Source organism: Rhipicephalus microplus, chromosome 4 (genome assembly GCF_043290135.1).
Source record: "Rhipicephalus microplus isolate Deutch F79 chromosome 4, USDA_Rmic, whole genome shotgun sequence".
Taxonomy (NCBI): domain Eukaryota; kingdom Metazoa; phylum Arthropoda; class Arachnida; order Ixodida; family Ixodidae; genus Rhipicephalus; species Rhipicephalus microplus.
Window position 1 is genome coordinate 140802783 of NC_134703.1, and position 17726 is coordinate 140820508.

At 44.9% G+C, this 17726-nt stretch overlaps 1 protein-coding gene across 7 annotated transcripts in view; it reads left to right on the forward strand.

Moving 5' to 3' along the window:
- Window positions 1-17726, forward strand: part of LOC119172383 (uncharacterized) — a 296020-nt gene that overhangs the window by 79442 nt on the left and 198852 nt on the right. For all 7 annotated transcript variants that reach the window (XM_075893680.1, XM_075893684.1, XM_037423449.2 and 4 more), the window contains exons 20-22: window positions 61-242; window positions 9900-10064; window positions 16047-16177. In XM_075893680.1, coding sequence (XP_075749795.1) covers window positions 61-242; window positions 9900-10064; window positions 16047-16177 — 478 coding nt within the window. The remainder of the gene's footprint in view (window positions 1-60; window positions 243-9899; window positions 10065-16046; window positions 16178-17726) is intronic.

Consider the following 17726-nt stretch of genomic DNA (forward strand, 5'->3'; position numbering starts at 1 on the left):
AGAAGTTACCATATCAATGTGTGCGTGTGCATTTTGCCTAAACCTGCGATTCCATGCCAGGTGACGAAGATTATCTTGAAGAAGGGATGGCGCTGCCTGGATTGCACAGTTTGTGAAGGCTGCGGCCAGCCGCATGACGAGAGCCGGCTCCTGCTTTGCGACGAGTGCGACATTAGCTACCACACGTACTGCCTCTCGCCTCCCCTCGAAACAGTACCGCAGGGAAACTGGAAGTGTCGTTGGTGAGCCCCTTGCCTATTCCTTCTCGTTTCTTTTTTGCTGTTTTTGTTTTTCGTTGTAAATTCGGAAATTCAGCAGCTGTCATGAAGCATCTGCATAGCGAGACTTACTTTTTTTTGTCAATTTTTACAATGATATTTCGTGTGCGGGGCATTTCAGCCCGCACTCTTGAGAGCTAAGAACTTAAGGACATTCACACCCTTTAACGATTCTTTATCACTCTGCAACAGGGATTGCCATCGTGCTTGCTTGCGTTTTACAGCGAAAGCTGTTTATGGGATCACAACAAGGGTCACGTGTGTCGTCGTTGTCCATTGCAGCCGGTGTCTGTAACCACTATCTCGCAAATTAAGAAAAAAATCTTAGTGAATAAAGAATCCCAAGGACACGATGGGATTCAAACCCGGGTTCGAACCCCTGCGTGCCAGCCCAATGTTATACACGCCGCTGCTTGAAACAGACACTAGACAAACTTATTGATTAAAATACAAGATAATATATTATTGGTCCTCAACCATTTGCTTTTTAGAATGCATCGACATGCTGATAGAACAAGCACTGTTTCTGACTCCGAGGTGCAAAGTGCATGCTTTTAGTGCAAGAAAAGTATAGGAGACAAATTTTAGTATTATAGTAAACCCTCGTTATAATGAAATCAATGGGACGGTGAAAAAGTTTGATATACCGTATTTACTCGCGTAATGATCGCACTCGCATAATGATCGCACCCCTAAATTTTGTCGTCTAAATTCGACTTTTTTTTTCCCCCGCGTAATACAGTAAACCCTCGTTAGCTCGAACTCGCATATCTCGAAATCTCGGTTAAGTCGAAACTTTTTTTCGCCGTGCATTAACCTCCCATAGGTGCTATGTATTTGCCCCCTCTTATCTCGAAATGTTTTCCGAAGGGAACAGTAGATATCTCGAAATCTTGACAGGGAGGGCAGAAGGCAAAGTCTACTCCCAACAGGAAACGAGGGCTCCGTGCGAACACTTAGCTCTTACTATACGTGCCGAACGCAGTCGGGAAGGTGAATTTGAAATTTCCGCGGACGCAGCCGTTTCCTATCAGCCTTGTCAGGCAACTGTGGGAGTGATCACGTGTGCGCACCTAGCCCTTGTACGTAACCTAGCCCTTGCATGTGCGAGCTGGTATTCTTTGTTTTCCTCGCGATCTGTGCACGACGCATCTTGAGCTCAGTTTTGCTGAGTAGTGAGTGGTCTGTGCAACGGACGCTTCCGTATCGACCAAGATGTCCCGCCCAAAGCAGTGCAAATCTCTGACGTTGGAGAGAAAAGTCGCGCTAATCAAGGAAGTGGAAAAAGCAAGTCGAAGCAAGTCATGCATCGCCAAAGAATTCGGCATCCCTTTGTCAACCCTCTCGACAGTGCTTAAGAACAAACAAAAGGTTTTGGAAGGCTTCGAGCAAAGCTTCTCAAGCAAGCGGAAGCGCATTCGAGCGTCCAAATTCCCGGACGTCGAAGCAGCACTTCTGTTGTGGCTCCAAAATGTTCGAGCAGCCAATCTTGCTGCTCATGCGATGTGTTGAGCAACTGGAGAACGCCTTTCTCGGACCGAACGCTAAAGCGAAACAGGCGAGCATCACGCAATTTTTTGGTCCTCGGTAATAAATTTTTTTCCCCTCCGAATTCTTGCGCCTTTACTACGGTAGCTGTTTTGTGCAGTGGAGCTTTTCCTAGCAGCGCTGGCTTTTCTTTTACAGTGACCTGGGCGAACATTTTCGGCGTTTTGCTTAACTCGAAATACCGCCTATCTCGAAATTTTCCCCGGATTTGATGGCTTCGAGTTAACGAGGGATTACTGTAATCGCACCCTGAACTTGCCGCATTGACGTGTCTTGTGCCAAGTCTAGCTGAATGCGCCTATCATTGTTTCCGTGATCTGAAAGCAGGCATCACTATGCTAATGCGGTAAATTTACTGATTTAAATGAAAGCATTCCTTATTTAGATGGAAGAAACTGTCTCAACGCGCAAGACATACTCGCGACCTCCATAACTGACGCAAAGAAAAAAAAAATGCAGTGGCTTCGCTCCACGGAGTGCTTCGCTCCTTCAGCCGCCATGTTTGTTTTGGCATTCCTCACTGTTACAGCGGCGGCCGCCTGTTGGTCGACCTGTGTTCATCCCGAAGCAATGTTTTTTTTTTTTTTCCTGAGACCACGTTTTTTTTGTGTGCTTTGTGATTGTCTGTTGAAGCGTTGTTTCACCATGGGGCGGTATGCGAGCTTTACTGCCGCGTTCAAACTGAAGGCGCTTTACTATGCGCTAGAGCACGGCAACCGCGCTGCCGGCAGACATTTTGGCGTCGCGAAATCCGTATCCGATATTGGAAAAAACAGCGCGACATGCTCATGGCTACTAACAGCACGCAATGGGCTTTCCGCGGACCCAAATCTGGCAAGTTCCCTATCATTGAAAAGGCAGTCCTCAAATACGTGAAGGACATGCGCAAGGACGGTTATGCAGTGTTGTTAGACATGATACAGACGCAGGCGTTCACAGTATCCCGGAGGCTGGGACTAGCCACAAAGGACTTCCGCGTCAGTTCTGGCTGGACGACATGCTTCATGCGGCTGAATGGACTGTCGCTGGCATTTCCAACGCGCTCAACGGAACGGAAGATGACCCTCTGTGGGACAGTGAAGACACTGCCGGTTCCGACAGGGAATCGCGCGGCGACGACACTGACGCCAGTGATGCTTCGGAGTCTGAATGAACGTTAGGGAGTCGGAGAGATAAAAAATAAAAGGGCAGTATGTCATGCATGTAGCTCCTGCGTAATGCGTGCATTTTATTGCAAAGCTAAGCCTTAATTTACTTTTATTTTTGGTTATGTTCATGAAAGCTACCGTAAGAATTCTGATTAGCAACTTTTTTTGCGTTTCCGGTGCTCAGAATATTTTTTCACAGAAAATTTACCCTGCGTAATGATCGCGTCCCAAAGTTGGAGTCAATTTTTTGAAAAAAAAAAAAAAAAAAGTGCGATCAATTTGCGAGTATATACGGTACGCAGTAATTAGATATACTCAACTGCCCCATAAAAGCTCAGCAAGTACAGCTAAATTACCCATGACAACTTCCCAGTAGTGGTGTTCTGTGAAACAAACCTTTATTCGCGCAGAAAATGTCAGTCAGCTGGCTTCATTGGGTGCTTCAGCTGGGCACGAGAAGTGCCTGTTTTTTCAAGCAAATTATGTTGTCTTGGTCGCGGCCCGCACACTCCACTCTATTTTACAACAAGCGGAAGCTCTCCTGCGTTTGTGCCGCTGTTGGTATTTCATAAGGCTGTTTGTCTAGCGGCTCGTCTTCCTCATCGGGAACTTCAAGCAAGTCAACCATTTTGGCATCCGTAGCTGGGGCTGACATCTGCATCAGCCATCGCGAATGATTCGAAGTTTCCTTCCAGATCTCTGCCAAGGATGCTGTTCACAGCTTCGTAGAGATCGTCTCAGTCATCATCAGAGTTTTCTGTGTGTGACCGGAAAAATCAGGCATGTCTAAAGCAGTTATCTTTGCAGGCGCTAGTTCTTTCCATGAATGGCGTAGTAAATGCACTGCTCCAAAACAGTCGATGCTGTATCCCTTGTTGGCATCATACGCAACGAGCATTCATTGTAAAAGACTTTTCCGGTATAACTTTTGTCTTGGTTCATGGGCTGCAATGTTGGGGTGATATTCACTGGTAGAAATTCCAAAGTTATTGCTTTGCAGATTTTCAATCGTTCCATGGCTGGTGCAATTTTCGACAAGAAAAAGCACACGCCTTTGCTTTGCCTTAAACTTTTGATCAAGTAAGCGCGCATACTCTTCGAAAACGACTGTGGTCATCCAAGCACTTCCGTTGCTTCTGTGTATACAGTCTTCGGGTGTCATTGCATTGCGGTGTCATTGCATTGCGGAAATAGTGGTGCTTTGCCCACTTTCATTGTATCAGCAAAGAAAGCTTGTCCTCCCCCATCATATTAGCACTGAACAGCACTGTAACGTGTTCTTTATTTTGTTTACATCCTGATGAGGTTCCGCCTAGTGTTGTGTATGTGCGCTTAAGCAACAGTGTTAAAGATTGCCGCCTTGTCCAAGCTGTAAATGTCTCCATCTTCATACTGCTAAAGTAAGGCGCTCAGCCGATGCTTGCGCCATCCGTCTATAATGTCGCGGTCTGCGGCTCCGCTTTCTCCAATGATCAATATTAAAAACACTTCGTGCTGTCTCTTGAAATGTTCAAGCCAGCCGCTGCTGCACTTGAAATCTTGCTTGCCCATTTGGACCGCTAGGACTTTGGCTTTTTCGGTCAATGCAGGCCCATTTACAGGAAGGTTTGTACTGCCAGCGTTTTTCAGCTATTCGTGGAGTGCTCTTCCCTCTTCAGGATACATAAAATCACAATTTATTTATTTATTTACAATACCTCAAAGGCCCCAATGAAGGGGTTTTACATGAGAGGTGGGCTATTACAATGGATTAAAGGGGTAGATGCTCGATCGCTGATTTTAGTTGATGATACTGGAGTGTTGCACAAAGAGAGGAGGAAGGCCATTCTAATCTTGTACGGTCTTGACAAAAAAAAGATGAAAGGTGCACAGTGGTGTGAGCACTTGGCGGGTAAACAGCTTTCCCGTGATTGATGCGGTCTGTATGACGATGGGCTGGCTTGATGATGGGAGTACGAGGTGATCCACGATAGAACTTGAAAAACAGGCACAGTCAAGCAACACAGCGGCGTGACAAAAGGGTGGCGAGGTTAGCACGAGATTTAAGTTCGGTCAAGCTTGACTGATATGAATAATGTAAAAAAAATTAATCTTGCCGCCTGGCTTTGCATCGTTTCAAGTGTTGTAGTATTGTTACTCTGATGAGGGTCCCAAACAGTGCATACGTATTCAAGATTTGGTCTGATTAGTGTCTGATAAGCAAGTAGTTTGACAAGGGTAGGAGCTAGATGAAGGTTTCGGCGCAGGCAGCCAAGAGCACGGTTTACTTCGTTAGTAATGTGTGTTATGTGAAGAGAGCATGTTAAATCAGAACAAAAATGGACACCTAGATACTTGTATTTGGTTACACGGGAAATTTGAGTGTCGTTGATGAAGTATGCGGGAAATGGGTAGTACAGTTGGCGATGAAAAGAGACTAGTGACTTTTTGTCTGGGTTAACGGACATTAACCACGTTTTTCACCAGATTTCAATTTTATGAAGGTCAGATCGAAGTTCATGAACCATGCATATCCAACTAGCCCAACTTTCGATTCTCATGAACATCTGATGTGTTGTTAATTGGGCGATAAATGACACAATCATTGGTGAAAAGTTGGATGTTAAAAGAAATATTATTCGGCAAGTCGTTAATATACTCTATTTACTCCCATAATCTCCGCACTTCATTTGGCGGAAAACCGGTGCAAAGTTGTGGGTGCGAGAGTTACGCGGGGAAAAATTTCCACAAAAACGTACAAAGCGAAAAAGAAAACGAAGTGGCCGCAAATCGTGATTCTCACAGCAGGAACTAACAGCAAACTTTGAGAAGTATTAACTAAAATTTACCTCAACTATAAAAACACAGGTTCTACACAAGGCAAGATTTATTTGAGACGCAAAAAGTGCAAGCAAATAGTCGAGAATTAGAATACCATACGCAAAGCTTGTGGGCGTTGCGGGCGTGGCAGTAGTGTTCGTTGCTCAACAGGAGCCCTCAAAAGGTAAGCGTAGGACATCAGTATTGGGCTGACAACTCTATACCAGAATCGTCCGCAGTTTCCTTCTGAAGAAATAAAGTTTACCATCAATCCCAGTTTTAGGCACACAGCAGGCCCAGCGCGTCTTGGTGGCTTTCAGCTGCCGTCATCAGTAGCGAATACAAAACTCGTATGCTCCGAAAGGCCTACCGACGGCCCTGTTGCTGTTGTTTAGTGCATGATCTATCACTTTCAAATTGAAAGCAGCCGTGTAGCTTCAGTATCGCCCCATACCGTGACAAGATTACTGACACAACGTACAAAACACGCCGCAATGAGCACTAGCCACTTTGGCTTGGATTGGATTGAATCTCCATGCAATAATAGTACGTTAGATGCTTAAGAGATGGCGCGCGCTATCATCATGAGTTGCTGAAACGAGCAGATGACATTATTGCGGCAGTTTTTGGGGTTGCGATAATCACTCCAGGAAAAAAAAAAATTGTATTTTCGTTGGGCAATGTGGGGGGTGCGAGAATTATGCGAGTGCGAGGATTACGCGAGCAAATACGGTAAAGGCACAGGATCAACACAAGGCAAGATTTATTTGAGGCACAAAAGGCGCTATCAAATAGCTGAGAATTAGAATACCGTACGTAAAGCTTGTGGGTGTTGCGGGCGTAGCGGGCACAGCGGTAGCGTTCGTCGCTCAACAGGAGTCCGCAAAAGGTAAGCGAAGGACGTCAATATTGGGCTGATGGCCATTTAATAGAATCGTCCGCAGTTGCCTTATGAAGAAATAAAGTTTACCATCTATCCCAGTCTTAGGCACACAGAAGGCCCAACCCGTCTTGGTGGCTTTCAGCTGCCGTCACCAGTAGTGAACACAAAACTCTTCTACTCCGAAGGGCCTACCGGTGGCCTTTTTGCCGTTGTTTAGTGCATGATCAATCACTTTCAACTTGAAAGCAGCTGTCTAGTTTCCGTATCGCCTCATAACGTAACAAGAATACAGACACAACATACAAATCACGCCGCAACGCGCACTTGCCACTTTGGCTTGGATTGGATTGGATTGAATTTTGGTGCAATAATAATACACTCCCTTGCTTAGGAGATGGCGCCAGACGGCACACGCTATCATCAATGGCTGGAACGAGCAGATTACATTATTGCGGCAATTTTAGGGGGTGCGATAATTACACGAGGAAAAAAAGAAATCATATTTTTGTCGGGCGATGTCGGGGGTGCCAGAATTATGAGAGTGCAAGGATTATGCGAGTAAATATGGTATGTGAGAAAAAGAAAAGGTCCTAGAACGGTGCCTTGAGGCACGCCTGAAATAACGGGGCATAAAGACGTAGAAAGATTATTATCGTAAATGAACTGCTGGCGATTAGTTGAAAAGTTTCAAATCCAACAGGAAACTAGCAGGTCAAGGTTCAGACAGGAAAGATTTAAGAACAAGCGTTTATGAGGAACTTTGTCCAAAAGCTCTCTCAGTCTAAAAAGAGTGCGTCTACGGGTATATATACATCAATGCTAGAGCTAACGTCATTAGTAAACAGAGCTAGTTGAAACACCTTTCTGAACATGAAACACCTTTCTGAAAACCATGCTGGTTTTTATGAAAAAAATGAAGAGGTGTGAGAAAGGTGACTTGGGGAGAAACGCCAGTTACGCTGTCGTTTGGCTGAGATACTCTTCTTCCTTCCAGTATGGCATTCTTATTCTTCAGAACAGTTGATAATGTTGGCGGTGGTATCCGAATTGTCTTGCGATTTCCGACTTCTGCTGGCCTTCTTTTTCGACCTCACGTATCAGTTGAACTTCCTGCCCCAATGTCAGACGCTTCCATGCAGGCACTGGTGGGGCCTTGTTCACTTGAAGGCCACTAAAAGCACTCACGATGCGCACGCGCATCACGGGCTCACACAGACCTTGCACAACGTACGTGAATGTGTGTCTTTCAACCGCTGTTGAAAAAAGCCCAGGGAGCACACCGAAGCTTTGTAGTGGTCATGTGACACCACTCACATAGCCACTGGCGCAGCGGGGAGCAGCCGGCATGTTTTGAACGCCTCCAACATTTGCCTCTGTAGCAGATAGTACCGTAGTAGGGCGCGGAGGGCAGGGTGAAATTTACGCAACCGAGACACACACGCTGTCTGCACCAGTCTGCACTGGCACGCTTTAGCCTGTGCGACGCTAGCGTGGACATCACTCGCTCAGTGCAGAAAAAGCGGCTTGGCGCAAAATGCGGATGAAAAAAGCGCGCGGCTGCTCGTTTGCGCTGTCAAGAATATGGATCTGCAACTTGGTACTTCGCTCTAAGCGGAGCAAGCTATCGACATGCTTCAAGTAATCCGGTCTAAAATACACGCTCTTGTGTCTGGACTGCGTGACACTGCGGTAAAAGCGATGATTCAAATAAATTGACTTCATTTTAATGCAGGTTTATTGTATTTTTCGTTTATCAATACTGCGATTTCTACCATGGTTTAGCAAGGTAAAATATTGTAAATACAGCGTAATAGCACTCAAATATACTTACATGCAAAGGTTAGTTGAAAACATTAGAAAAACAAATTTAGGTGCTAAACGAAAATGCAGGGTAATGATGTTGCCTTGAAGGTTCTGGAGAAGGTTGACAAGATATTTAATGGTACAGCACCTTCTTGGCCTATATAACTAATTGCCAAAAGTATTATTACATTGCATTCCAAATAAGCTAGACAAGCCCGGTATTTTCGTGCGGACAACATGCCCCTGCGTTTAAGCCACCCCCCTGATTTTCACTATACCATGAGGTGAAAAAAACAAATAGGCTAGGCCTGCGCAAAAGACGCAGCACAGTCACAGCGAAAGCTAGAAGAGGGGCCTTTCAAAGCCTTTTCGGAATACTCATTGGATAACTACTGCAAGCACACTTGCTTGATACTCACTAGGGCATTAATAATATTGGGTAGTAGGCCGGCATTCGCTGTGCTATATTTTGCCATTCTTCTGAGAAGCATGGTATCGGCTAAACACTTCCAAGAAATTTCGTGCCAATTGTTCATGCAATGGCTGACGATGATGAGGAATTATGGCTGAAATGGGTATGCTCTACGATTAATAAGGGAACAAGAACAAGCTTTTGTAATGGGTTGGAGCATTAGACGGCCCACTCGTTACGCTATTCGCATTGTGCGATGACTGGTTGTTCTTTTGCTGTTTTAAAACGCCCTATAATTCGTATTAGTGCGATTGCTTTCTTGTATTAATGCGATTGCCAACAAGTCACAAGCACCAGCGTAGCTCAGTGGTAGAACAATGGGCTGGTACTGGTACCCAGCGAACCTGGGTTCGAGCCCCACTGTGTCGTTGGTGCTAGGTTTGCCAACAAGTCACAAGCATCGGCGCAGCTCAGTGATCGAATACTGGGCTGGCATCTAGCAGACCCGAGTTTTGAGCTCCACTGGGTCTTTGGTGCTAGGTCTTTTTTCTAATTTCGCGCGATGTGGTTACGGACACCGGCGGCGGCGGCGGACAACTGCGCGTGACTTGAGTTGTGATCCCATAACAGCTTTCGCTGTAAAATAATTTTAACCTACTCTAACCCAACAATATCCCTCACCCCACCTTTTTAATAACATTTTGCATTTTTTGGTGTGGGTTATATACAAAAAGATATGATAACTTTCATTAATTTCGGCGACCTTCGTGTAGCTCGTGTGACTAAAATATTTAAATATAATTTGAAAGCGGTGATGTCGTGCTAGTATGCAGGAAGCAATGTTCGTTGTCAAAGCTAAGATGAAATGGCACATCGGCCTTTTGTTCCGAAAATCAACCTTTTATCGCAAGCATAATGGCAGTCGAGCTCAGCAAGTGGTACATTGTTAGTTTTGCTTTAAGACAGCCCACTCGTTCTCACATTTCATTGAAAGGAGCAAGTTATGTGAAACACTCTCTCTCCTCCAGGTGCGTGGTGTGTGTCAAGTGCGGGGCCACCGAGCCAGGCAATGGATCGCAGTGGCAAAATAACTACACCCAGTGTGGTCCGTGTTGGAGCGCGACTACGTGCCCGCTGTGTCTGCTCAAGTACAAAGAGTCTGAACTGGTCATCCTGTGCGTCCAGTGCGAACGGTCAGTCACTGCAAGAGCTGTTTTGGTGCACTCAGTTGATTAATCGGGATTGTCTAATTACATAATAATGAAGGACGAACGCAACACTTATATGGGTCTCCTCTGTGGGTCCTTTGTTTATGTGCTTTTGGACAGTTTGCATTTTGTTTCTCCAGTTTTATAGACTTGTCTTATTCTGCCTTCCTTGTCATTATATTCTTGTCACATGGGCAGATTGAATACGACTAGGATCAAATGACGTTTGCGTAACGTTATCTGCTGAACAGGGACAGTTCGGTGGCATTTCTTAAACTCTTTCGTTACCGCGCCAAAATAGTTATTTTTTTCACATGTCTTGGCAAGATCATTTTCTTCTAGATTCAAAAGTAGCCCTGCACGAATTGCAGCATACCAAATTTTGCACAATGAAATGCTCTTTACAAAAAATATATGTTGTTGAGCAAGAAAAATATTTTGGAATGAATAAAAGTGTGCAAAGTTTTTAATTCCTAGTTGCGAGCATGTAAACAGTGCAACAGAAAACACTATGTATGCAAAAATATTTAAAATAAAGAATATTCAGAATACACATTTTGAACATAAATGATCCAGGAGAGCAGTATAAAAATAATCAATTTTGTACAGAATGTTTCTATTCACATAGACAAAGAAAATCGGAACCGAGGTGCTGCTTAGTTGTTTGGGCCATGTGGTGAAGCATTGCTTGGTTTTTCGTGAGATACAAGTGAACTCGTACACTTTTCACAATAATTTTTTTTTCTGCGATAAGAGCCTCAAGGCGTTCCAGCGTAGTTGGATGCCCGTGTAAATAATCGGTCTATAAATCGGATATCCGATGAACTTCGCTATTTCATTTATCATCACCTCTTTCCTCTAGCCACCTCACTCCGCATAGGTTGGCGTTCCAATAAATGTATCTAAGCATATTTCTTTGTATTTTGGCATGTCGTATTTAAGCAAAGAACAATATTATTGCAAGCAGTTCTAAAATTTTTTGCATTGCTCCGTAGTCAGCGCCAAGGTGTGCTCTGGTGGCCTACTTGTTGTTAGGAAAGCTCTGCAACAGGCGTTAGCACACCGCGCCCTAGCGACCTGCGGACTTTGCATGTTAGCAGAGTAGCTATAAGAATGTCCACAAAGGTCAGCAGCTACGCAGTTGTGGTGGAGGAGACAACTTGAGGCCCTAGGCAAAAGAAACCCATGAATGTCTGTGGATGTATTAGGCTCACACAAAATATCGTCGCCAGAAATCGAAGCTGAGGTGCTGTCATCCTCAAACTCTGCGCTTGTCCTCACTCAATTCAGGTGGGGTTGCAAGACAGTTTTGAGCGTGTGACGCCGCCATCATAAGAGCCACTAGTGATACTAGATGCGGCGCTGTGTCTGATATGATGATACAAGAAAAACCAAAGCTGCTGGAAACTGGCTCAGAAGGCGACCTCCACACTTTAAACATGCGGTGGTCTTTCGCAAATATTTTTTGTGCAATAAACTTTCCCTGACTCCTAGCAACAGCTCTTTATTGAATAGCTGGCATAAATTTCTGGCAATTATTACTGCTCAACACTGTTAAATTGCAAAGTTGGCACTGTGATTTGATATTTGTTTTGTGAAAGTTTTTTCATTACAGAATGGTGTTATTGTAGCATAATCACGAGGGGCACGCACTTTTGTCAAGTTCGCCAGCCAAGTGCATTTTTCCAACACACACGCACATTGGTTTGCACAAAGGCCTTTCAAAAATTACTATTTTGCCAAAATGGGCAGTCAAGTTAATTATGAAAGCTGAGTGGCTGGACTACTACAAGAAAGTGCTGGGTGCACGAGAAACAAATTTAACATACCCGAAACCGACGATGCAAAGCTTCAATCACCGGTGATCGACAGGAATAGGCATGGTAACGAAAGAGTTAATTCATCTGCAGTAATCTGCAGTGATTTCGTATATGTGAGCTTGGAGAATTGTTTGCGGCACTTAGAAGGGGGACGCGGCACTTAGAAGTCGAAAATCTGCCCAAAAATGGCACTTTTATTTCTCATCATTTTCGTGTTCCCGATTCCCTTCTGCACCTAGCAGCAAAGTTTGGCTTCAAGATTTCACTTCTCAAGTTATAACCCATAAAGAGAGCAGCTTCGCGCAAGCGGACCTTTAAAATTGTAAACTAGCCGTATTTCAACCGCCGACGGCACGCAAACTACACGTTCCACCAGCGCCATTTTGAAAGGTCGCATTTCTAGCTTTCTTTTTTACAGTAGACAACTATGTGCCCATCGCAAAAGCAAAAGAATCGAAGTCAAAATCACACGCAGCGCATGATGATTCCATTGCTTGCTTGACGCATGTGACCAAAATGGTGCTTCCCGATTGGCCAGGAAGACTCGCTGGCAGTGTTTGCCGCCATTTTAGAAGGGTATCGCCCTTGGGAAGGTATCGTGACTCGTATCCTTAACGTGTTTGTCGCTATGGCTGGCGGTGGGAAAAGTTTCGATTGCAGCATCATTTTAGCTGTTCACGGAAGAAAGGCAGAAGCAAAAAGCCCAATGGTGCTGCTACTGTGTCACGGGAGCAAGCGCTGACATTGTTTTATAACGCAGTCTTGATAATGCGGTCGTAACTCAAGACTGTTCTTCGTGCATGCGCGATGTGGATGCTGGCCGCACGTGTATTGAAGATGTTATCGATGGAGAAGTGTACAAGATGGCTTCCCCGAATAGCGGACGCTCTGTAAATATGACTGTGTCAATGCTATCGGTAACCCTGAAGTGCGCGTAGACACAGGCCTCTCTGACAGCGCGCGCGATGTCCACTCTGGCCGTGTGCGGGTAGACGATGATGTGACCGGTGCCAGCAAAGTTCGTGACGCGTGCGCCTGAGAGACAACCACGACGCTTGCGGGTCTTTCGTCGGTGTCAGCAACAGCGCGAAAAATTGAGTGCTTTTCGGAGTCAAGTGGTGCGGCAGCAAGGCAAGATGCCAGCAAGGCAAAAGCCTCCAATCCGTGATTCGGAGTTTGGTGTCAAAGGAACAGCACGGTTCTTTTTTTGCTGTGCAAGCTGCTGTTGCAGAAGCTGTGCTGTGCTTCAACACGGGCATTGTCAATGCATTTGCTGCGGTTCTCGAGCAGCTGGAGATAACGATATTCAGAAACACATCCCTGAAATCTAGGGAGAAGGACTGTCGTCAGAGTGTAACCTCAAATAAATCGAGAGAAGCGTCCAAAAGTCTGAGAAAGTTGGTCATGAATTATAAGAATGGCATCCATTTACCGTATTTACTCGATTCTCCCGCGCCCTCGATTGTAACGCGCACCCGATTTCCACCGCGAAAAAAAAAAAACAACGTGAGACATTGATTGCAATGCGCACCCATTTTTCTCGCTGGCCCGCACGATCACACCACTCGAAAAACCGACTCCTTTCGGGAGCGTCTTCCATTTAAAAATATGTGAGGTACGGGCGAAGCTTGTGCCCATCTGACGTGTAACAGAGGTTTGCCGTCACTGTAGTTTTACCGTGGACCGATGTCAGCACGTGAACTTGCTTCGCCCCCTTCTTTTCGACGGTTGTGGTGCCAGGCATGTCGACGTAAAGAGGCGTCTGATCGGCATTCCTGATTTGCCCAAGCAGGTAGCCGTTGTTGCGCCGCAAGTTTAGGACGAACCTCTGAAAACTGTAAAGCTTTTCATCGTACTCCTCCGTAAAACTTTTCGCATATGCATGTTCCCCTTCGGAGGGAAAAGCCTTTCCTCTTCATAAAGCTAGTTAGCCAGCACCTGCTCGCTTTAAACTGGCTCGCATTAGACCTTTTTCTAAGACTAATTGCATAGCCCGCACTTGGAGCAGTTCTGTCGTCACGGGCCGCTGTGCTGCTTACTGCTCAAGCACATACTCTCCGAGCAGCTCTTTAATTTGCAGAAACCGACCCTGCTGTGGTCCACTGAAGCCTTTGCGTGAATCTTTGCTGTCGACAATCTTCTGCTCTTGTTTCCGCCGGTCCCGCACGCACGTTTCGGGAACTCCGAACGACCGCGATGCGGCTCGATTTCCGTCCGTTTCTGCACACGCGATGACTTTTCTTTTAAAAGCGGCATCGTGGTGCACTCGAGTTTTCGGAGTCGGCCCTTCCACGCCGTCGATGCTAATGCACTACTAGATGACGAACTCCTCAGTACACGTACGAAGTGCCGCACATGGGAAACACATAGGCAGCAATGGCCGACGCGCCATGCCAACGCACGTAAGGGGCGGCCATTTTGGATTTGCCGATGGCAATAGATTGACCGTAATTTTTTGTTCGTACTCGATTCTAACGCGCATGCGATTTATGAAGTCGCTTAACCGGAAAAAAGGTGCGCATTAGATTCGAGTAATTACAATATATTATGCCCCTGGTGCATTTTAATAAGATTTTATTCCTATTTTTTCAGTAAAGGTGTTTTAAAACGTTTTTCCTCATTTTCTCAAAACATCAATTTTGGCACACTTGCCAAGTTAGTTCCACTCGAGCTATCAGTGTAATTCTTTTTTTTTTTTTTTTTTCGGAAAGATAAATGCATGCAGTATGCAATATGCCTATTTTCAAGGCAATACAGTCGAACCCCGCTACAACGAACGCCACTTCAACGAAATTTCCGCTACAACGAAAAATTCAAGGTTCCCTGTGAGTAGTCCATCAGAGTCAATGCATAAATATTGTCGCCACAACGAACACTTTCTTTTCTGCTGTCCCGCGTCAGCAAAATTTCGCGATGCGATTCCAGGCTCAGATATTTATTGCTATACAGGAAACCCAATCTTGAACGTTTTGAGGCATTTTCAGAACCTGAAGATACGTCGACGAAGTCTAAAACACGCGTTGGCACCAACAGAAATCGCCGCTGTTCACCAAGCATGGGCACCGCCATTACTCGATAGCGATGGCAGTGAGACGGTGCTGCCAGGCCCTTTTTGCCACTGGCTTGCTTTCGAGCCGCAGACGATCCGAAGCTGAAGCTCAGTCGCTCAGTTCATGGTTTCCTTCACGCAGCTGCCGCAGCTGCTGGATGCAACCGCGGGGCAATGTCTTTTTCGATTTTAATGCTTATCATTTTATTCGTGCTTGGCCAGTGTGGTACCTAATCAGAGCAGATGTTCATCTATATCATCAACCAAATCACCTAGCCGCGAGTGAATGATGATAAGAATGACATAGAATAAGGCAAAAGTCACCGCTCCACGATATCCTGCCTCCATCTCGGCGTTGTCGAATTCACTTTGACGGCGGACAGCTGCTGGTGTTAACGTGTTAATGCAACTGTTTGGTACGTTCACAAAAGCGGATGTAGGGGTTTTTTTAGCGTGGTTTTCACCATGGCCTCGCTATGCATGACTGTGAATCGCATCGTGACGCTGCTGGGAAAGAGTAAGAAGTAGCGGACACTTTAATTTTAAGAATAAACGCTCCTTTATTTTGCTAGCCTATATTTTTTTATTTCACTACAATGAAATGCTTGCTTCAACGAAATATTTTCCGCGCCCCGTGAGTTTCGCTGTAGCGGGGTTAGACTGTATACAGATCAAAAATTTTTTTAACTGAGTCACATTTGTGACAGGTGAAGGTGGCTTTTTTTTTTTGTGAAAATTGCTGTCCTCTAACTCTTGTTGAAATTGGCCCAGCAAATTGATTTATAGCATATTGCACTCCTTAAACATCCTACATTGTTTCTACACTGTCGCCAGTGGTTTGGTGCTTCCTGCTTAGATGCTAATTAGGCAGCAAACAAAGGACCCAGGTTATACATTGATTGCGGGATATCTTCGAAACTACTTGACCTATTGAAAAGTACTTACATTTTTAGAATCTGCACATCTAAATACACAAACTGTTAAATTTCGTTCAGATCTATAGACAAATAAAAAAGTTCCCCTCTTAACTTTTGTTAGGCACTATTTCATGTATATTGCTTGGTGTTGAAGTACTTTCTGTGCCTCTTCTATCATTAGATGGATGCATGGTATGTGCGACCAGATTTCCTCGGAAGAAGATGCGGAGAGGTGTGCCGAGTATGGTTACAACTGCCCATACTGCCGCCCCAAGGATGAACTGCCACCCCATCTGCTTATGGACTACACTGGTATGTGGATCTTTGAAAACTTTGTGGACTATATAGTGAACAGTTTTCATTTTTGGAAAGAAAATGTCAAGCTTGATTGCACTCAATCAAATCTCAATAAAAATTGCCAACATGTGGCATCACAACTGCGCTTGTCACAGTGGTGTGACACCACAGTAAGTTCAGAGTCCGATCATTACTTGAGTGAAAAACATTTTTTTTTTTCCGGTAGCAGCATTCAGGGGTGCAATCGTATATGCGGGCATATATGGGGCTTGTGCAAATATTCGAATGCTTGAAATTTGCTTGGAATCTAATTTAAGTTATTGAAAATTTCTAATTTTTTGAAACAATTGATTAGGTTTATATTAGTTTGCATCTATCCTTCTGTAAATGTGGTTTCACTGCAGTAAAATGGTGCTAAGCATTGAAAAAACATTCAAAGAAAATCTGCGCTAGCCTGACTTCAAGGTTAAATGATGGTATTATTCTCACATCGATGCACTTTAAGTTTAAAATTTTCTTAAATTTTAAAAGGTAAAATATTTTGCAGGTTATCACTGGCATTCTGGTGGGAGTCAAATCCTTCTATAATTCAAATTTGTTTGCACTTCCTTTGATTCAAAACAATGGCATTAGCACAGGCCTCATTTCAATTTTTAAAAAATATTGTGCAGGTTAGTTTTGTCATGAGAAATATGGCCAATTTTTTTTATAACAGGTAATATACCGCATAACCTGGAATATAGGTCGAGGCAGAATATAGGTCGACCCCCTTACTTTGACCAGAAAAAAAAAAGAAAAAGAAAGCACGGCACTGTTAACTGATGCACTTTATTCAGTCCTACGAACTGTCGGAGCTCTCCTCCGAGAATGACTGCTATTGACTAGCCCCCTCCCATGGCATGTTGTCCTTGGTGCCGTTGAGAGGGTTGCTGATGCAGTAGTTCCTAAACGTGCGCAGCAGCATTTCTTCTGGCAGAGATCTTTATGCCTCGGAGACCTAAGCCAAGCTGTCTCGAGAGGTGGCCTGCACTGGCGGCCTGTCGGGGTTTGCGGTTGCCAACCATCCATTCATTGTAAAACGTATGCACACCGTCTCTAAAAGGCTTGTTAATCGTCATTAGGCCTCCTCCATGTCCACTTATGGTTCAGTCGTTTTCGGTGGAAGGTATTCAAGATCCGCAATTTTACCGCATTTACTCGCGTAATGAATGCACTCGCACAATAAACAATAAACACAACCCCAACCTCAGTCATCAAAATTAGGATTTTTTTTTTTCCGCCGCGTAATAAACGCACTCCCTGCATTGATCCCCTCTAGTCCCGCTAACCGACCCCTGAGGCCTCCTCACCCATTGGATCTCTTCCTTGGCTCGCTGCCTTCGCCCGTTGCTACGTGCCGTATTGTTTTTCTTTCTGTCTTTGCGCGGCACGTCCCCCGCCTTTTTTATGTGTGCGCCACAGCGGAGTTCACAAATGGTGTGAGTGTAGATATCGCAGCTGATAAGCATATAGTGGAGCAAAGGTCACAAAACTGTCCATGCTAACTGGCGGTCTTTCCCTGTGA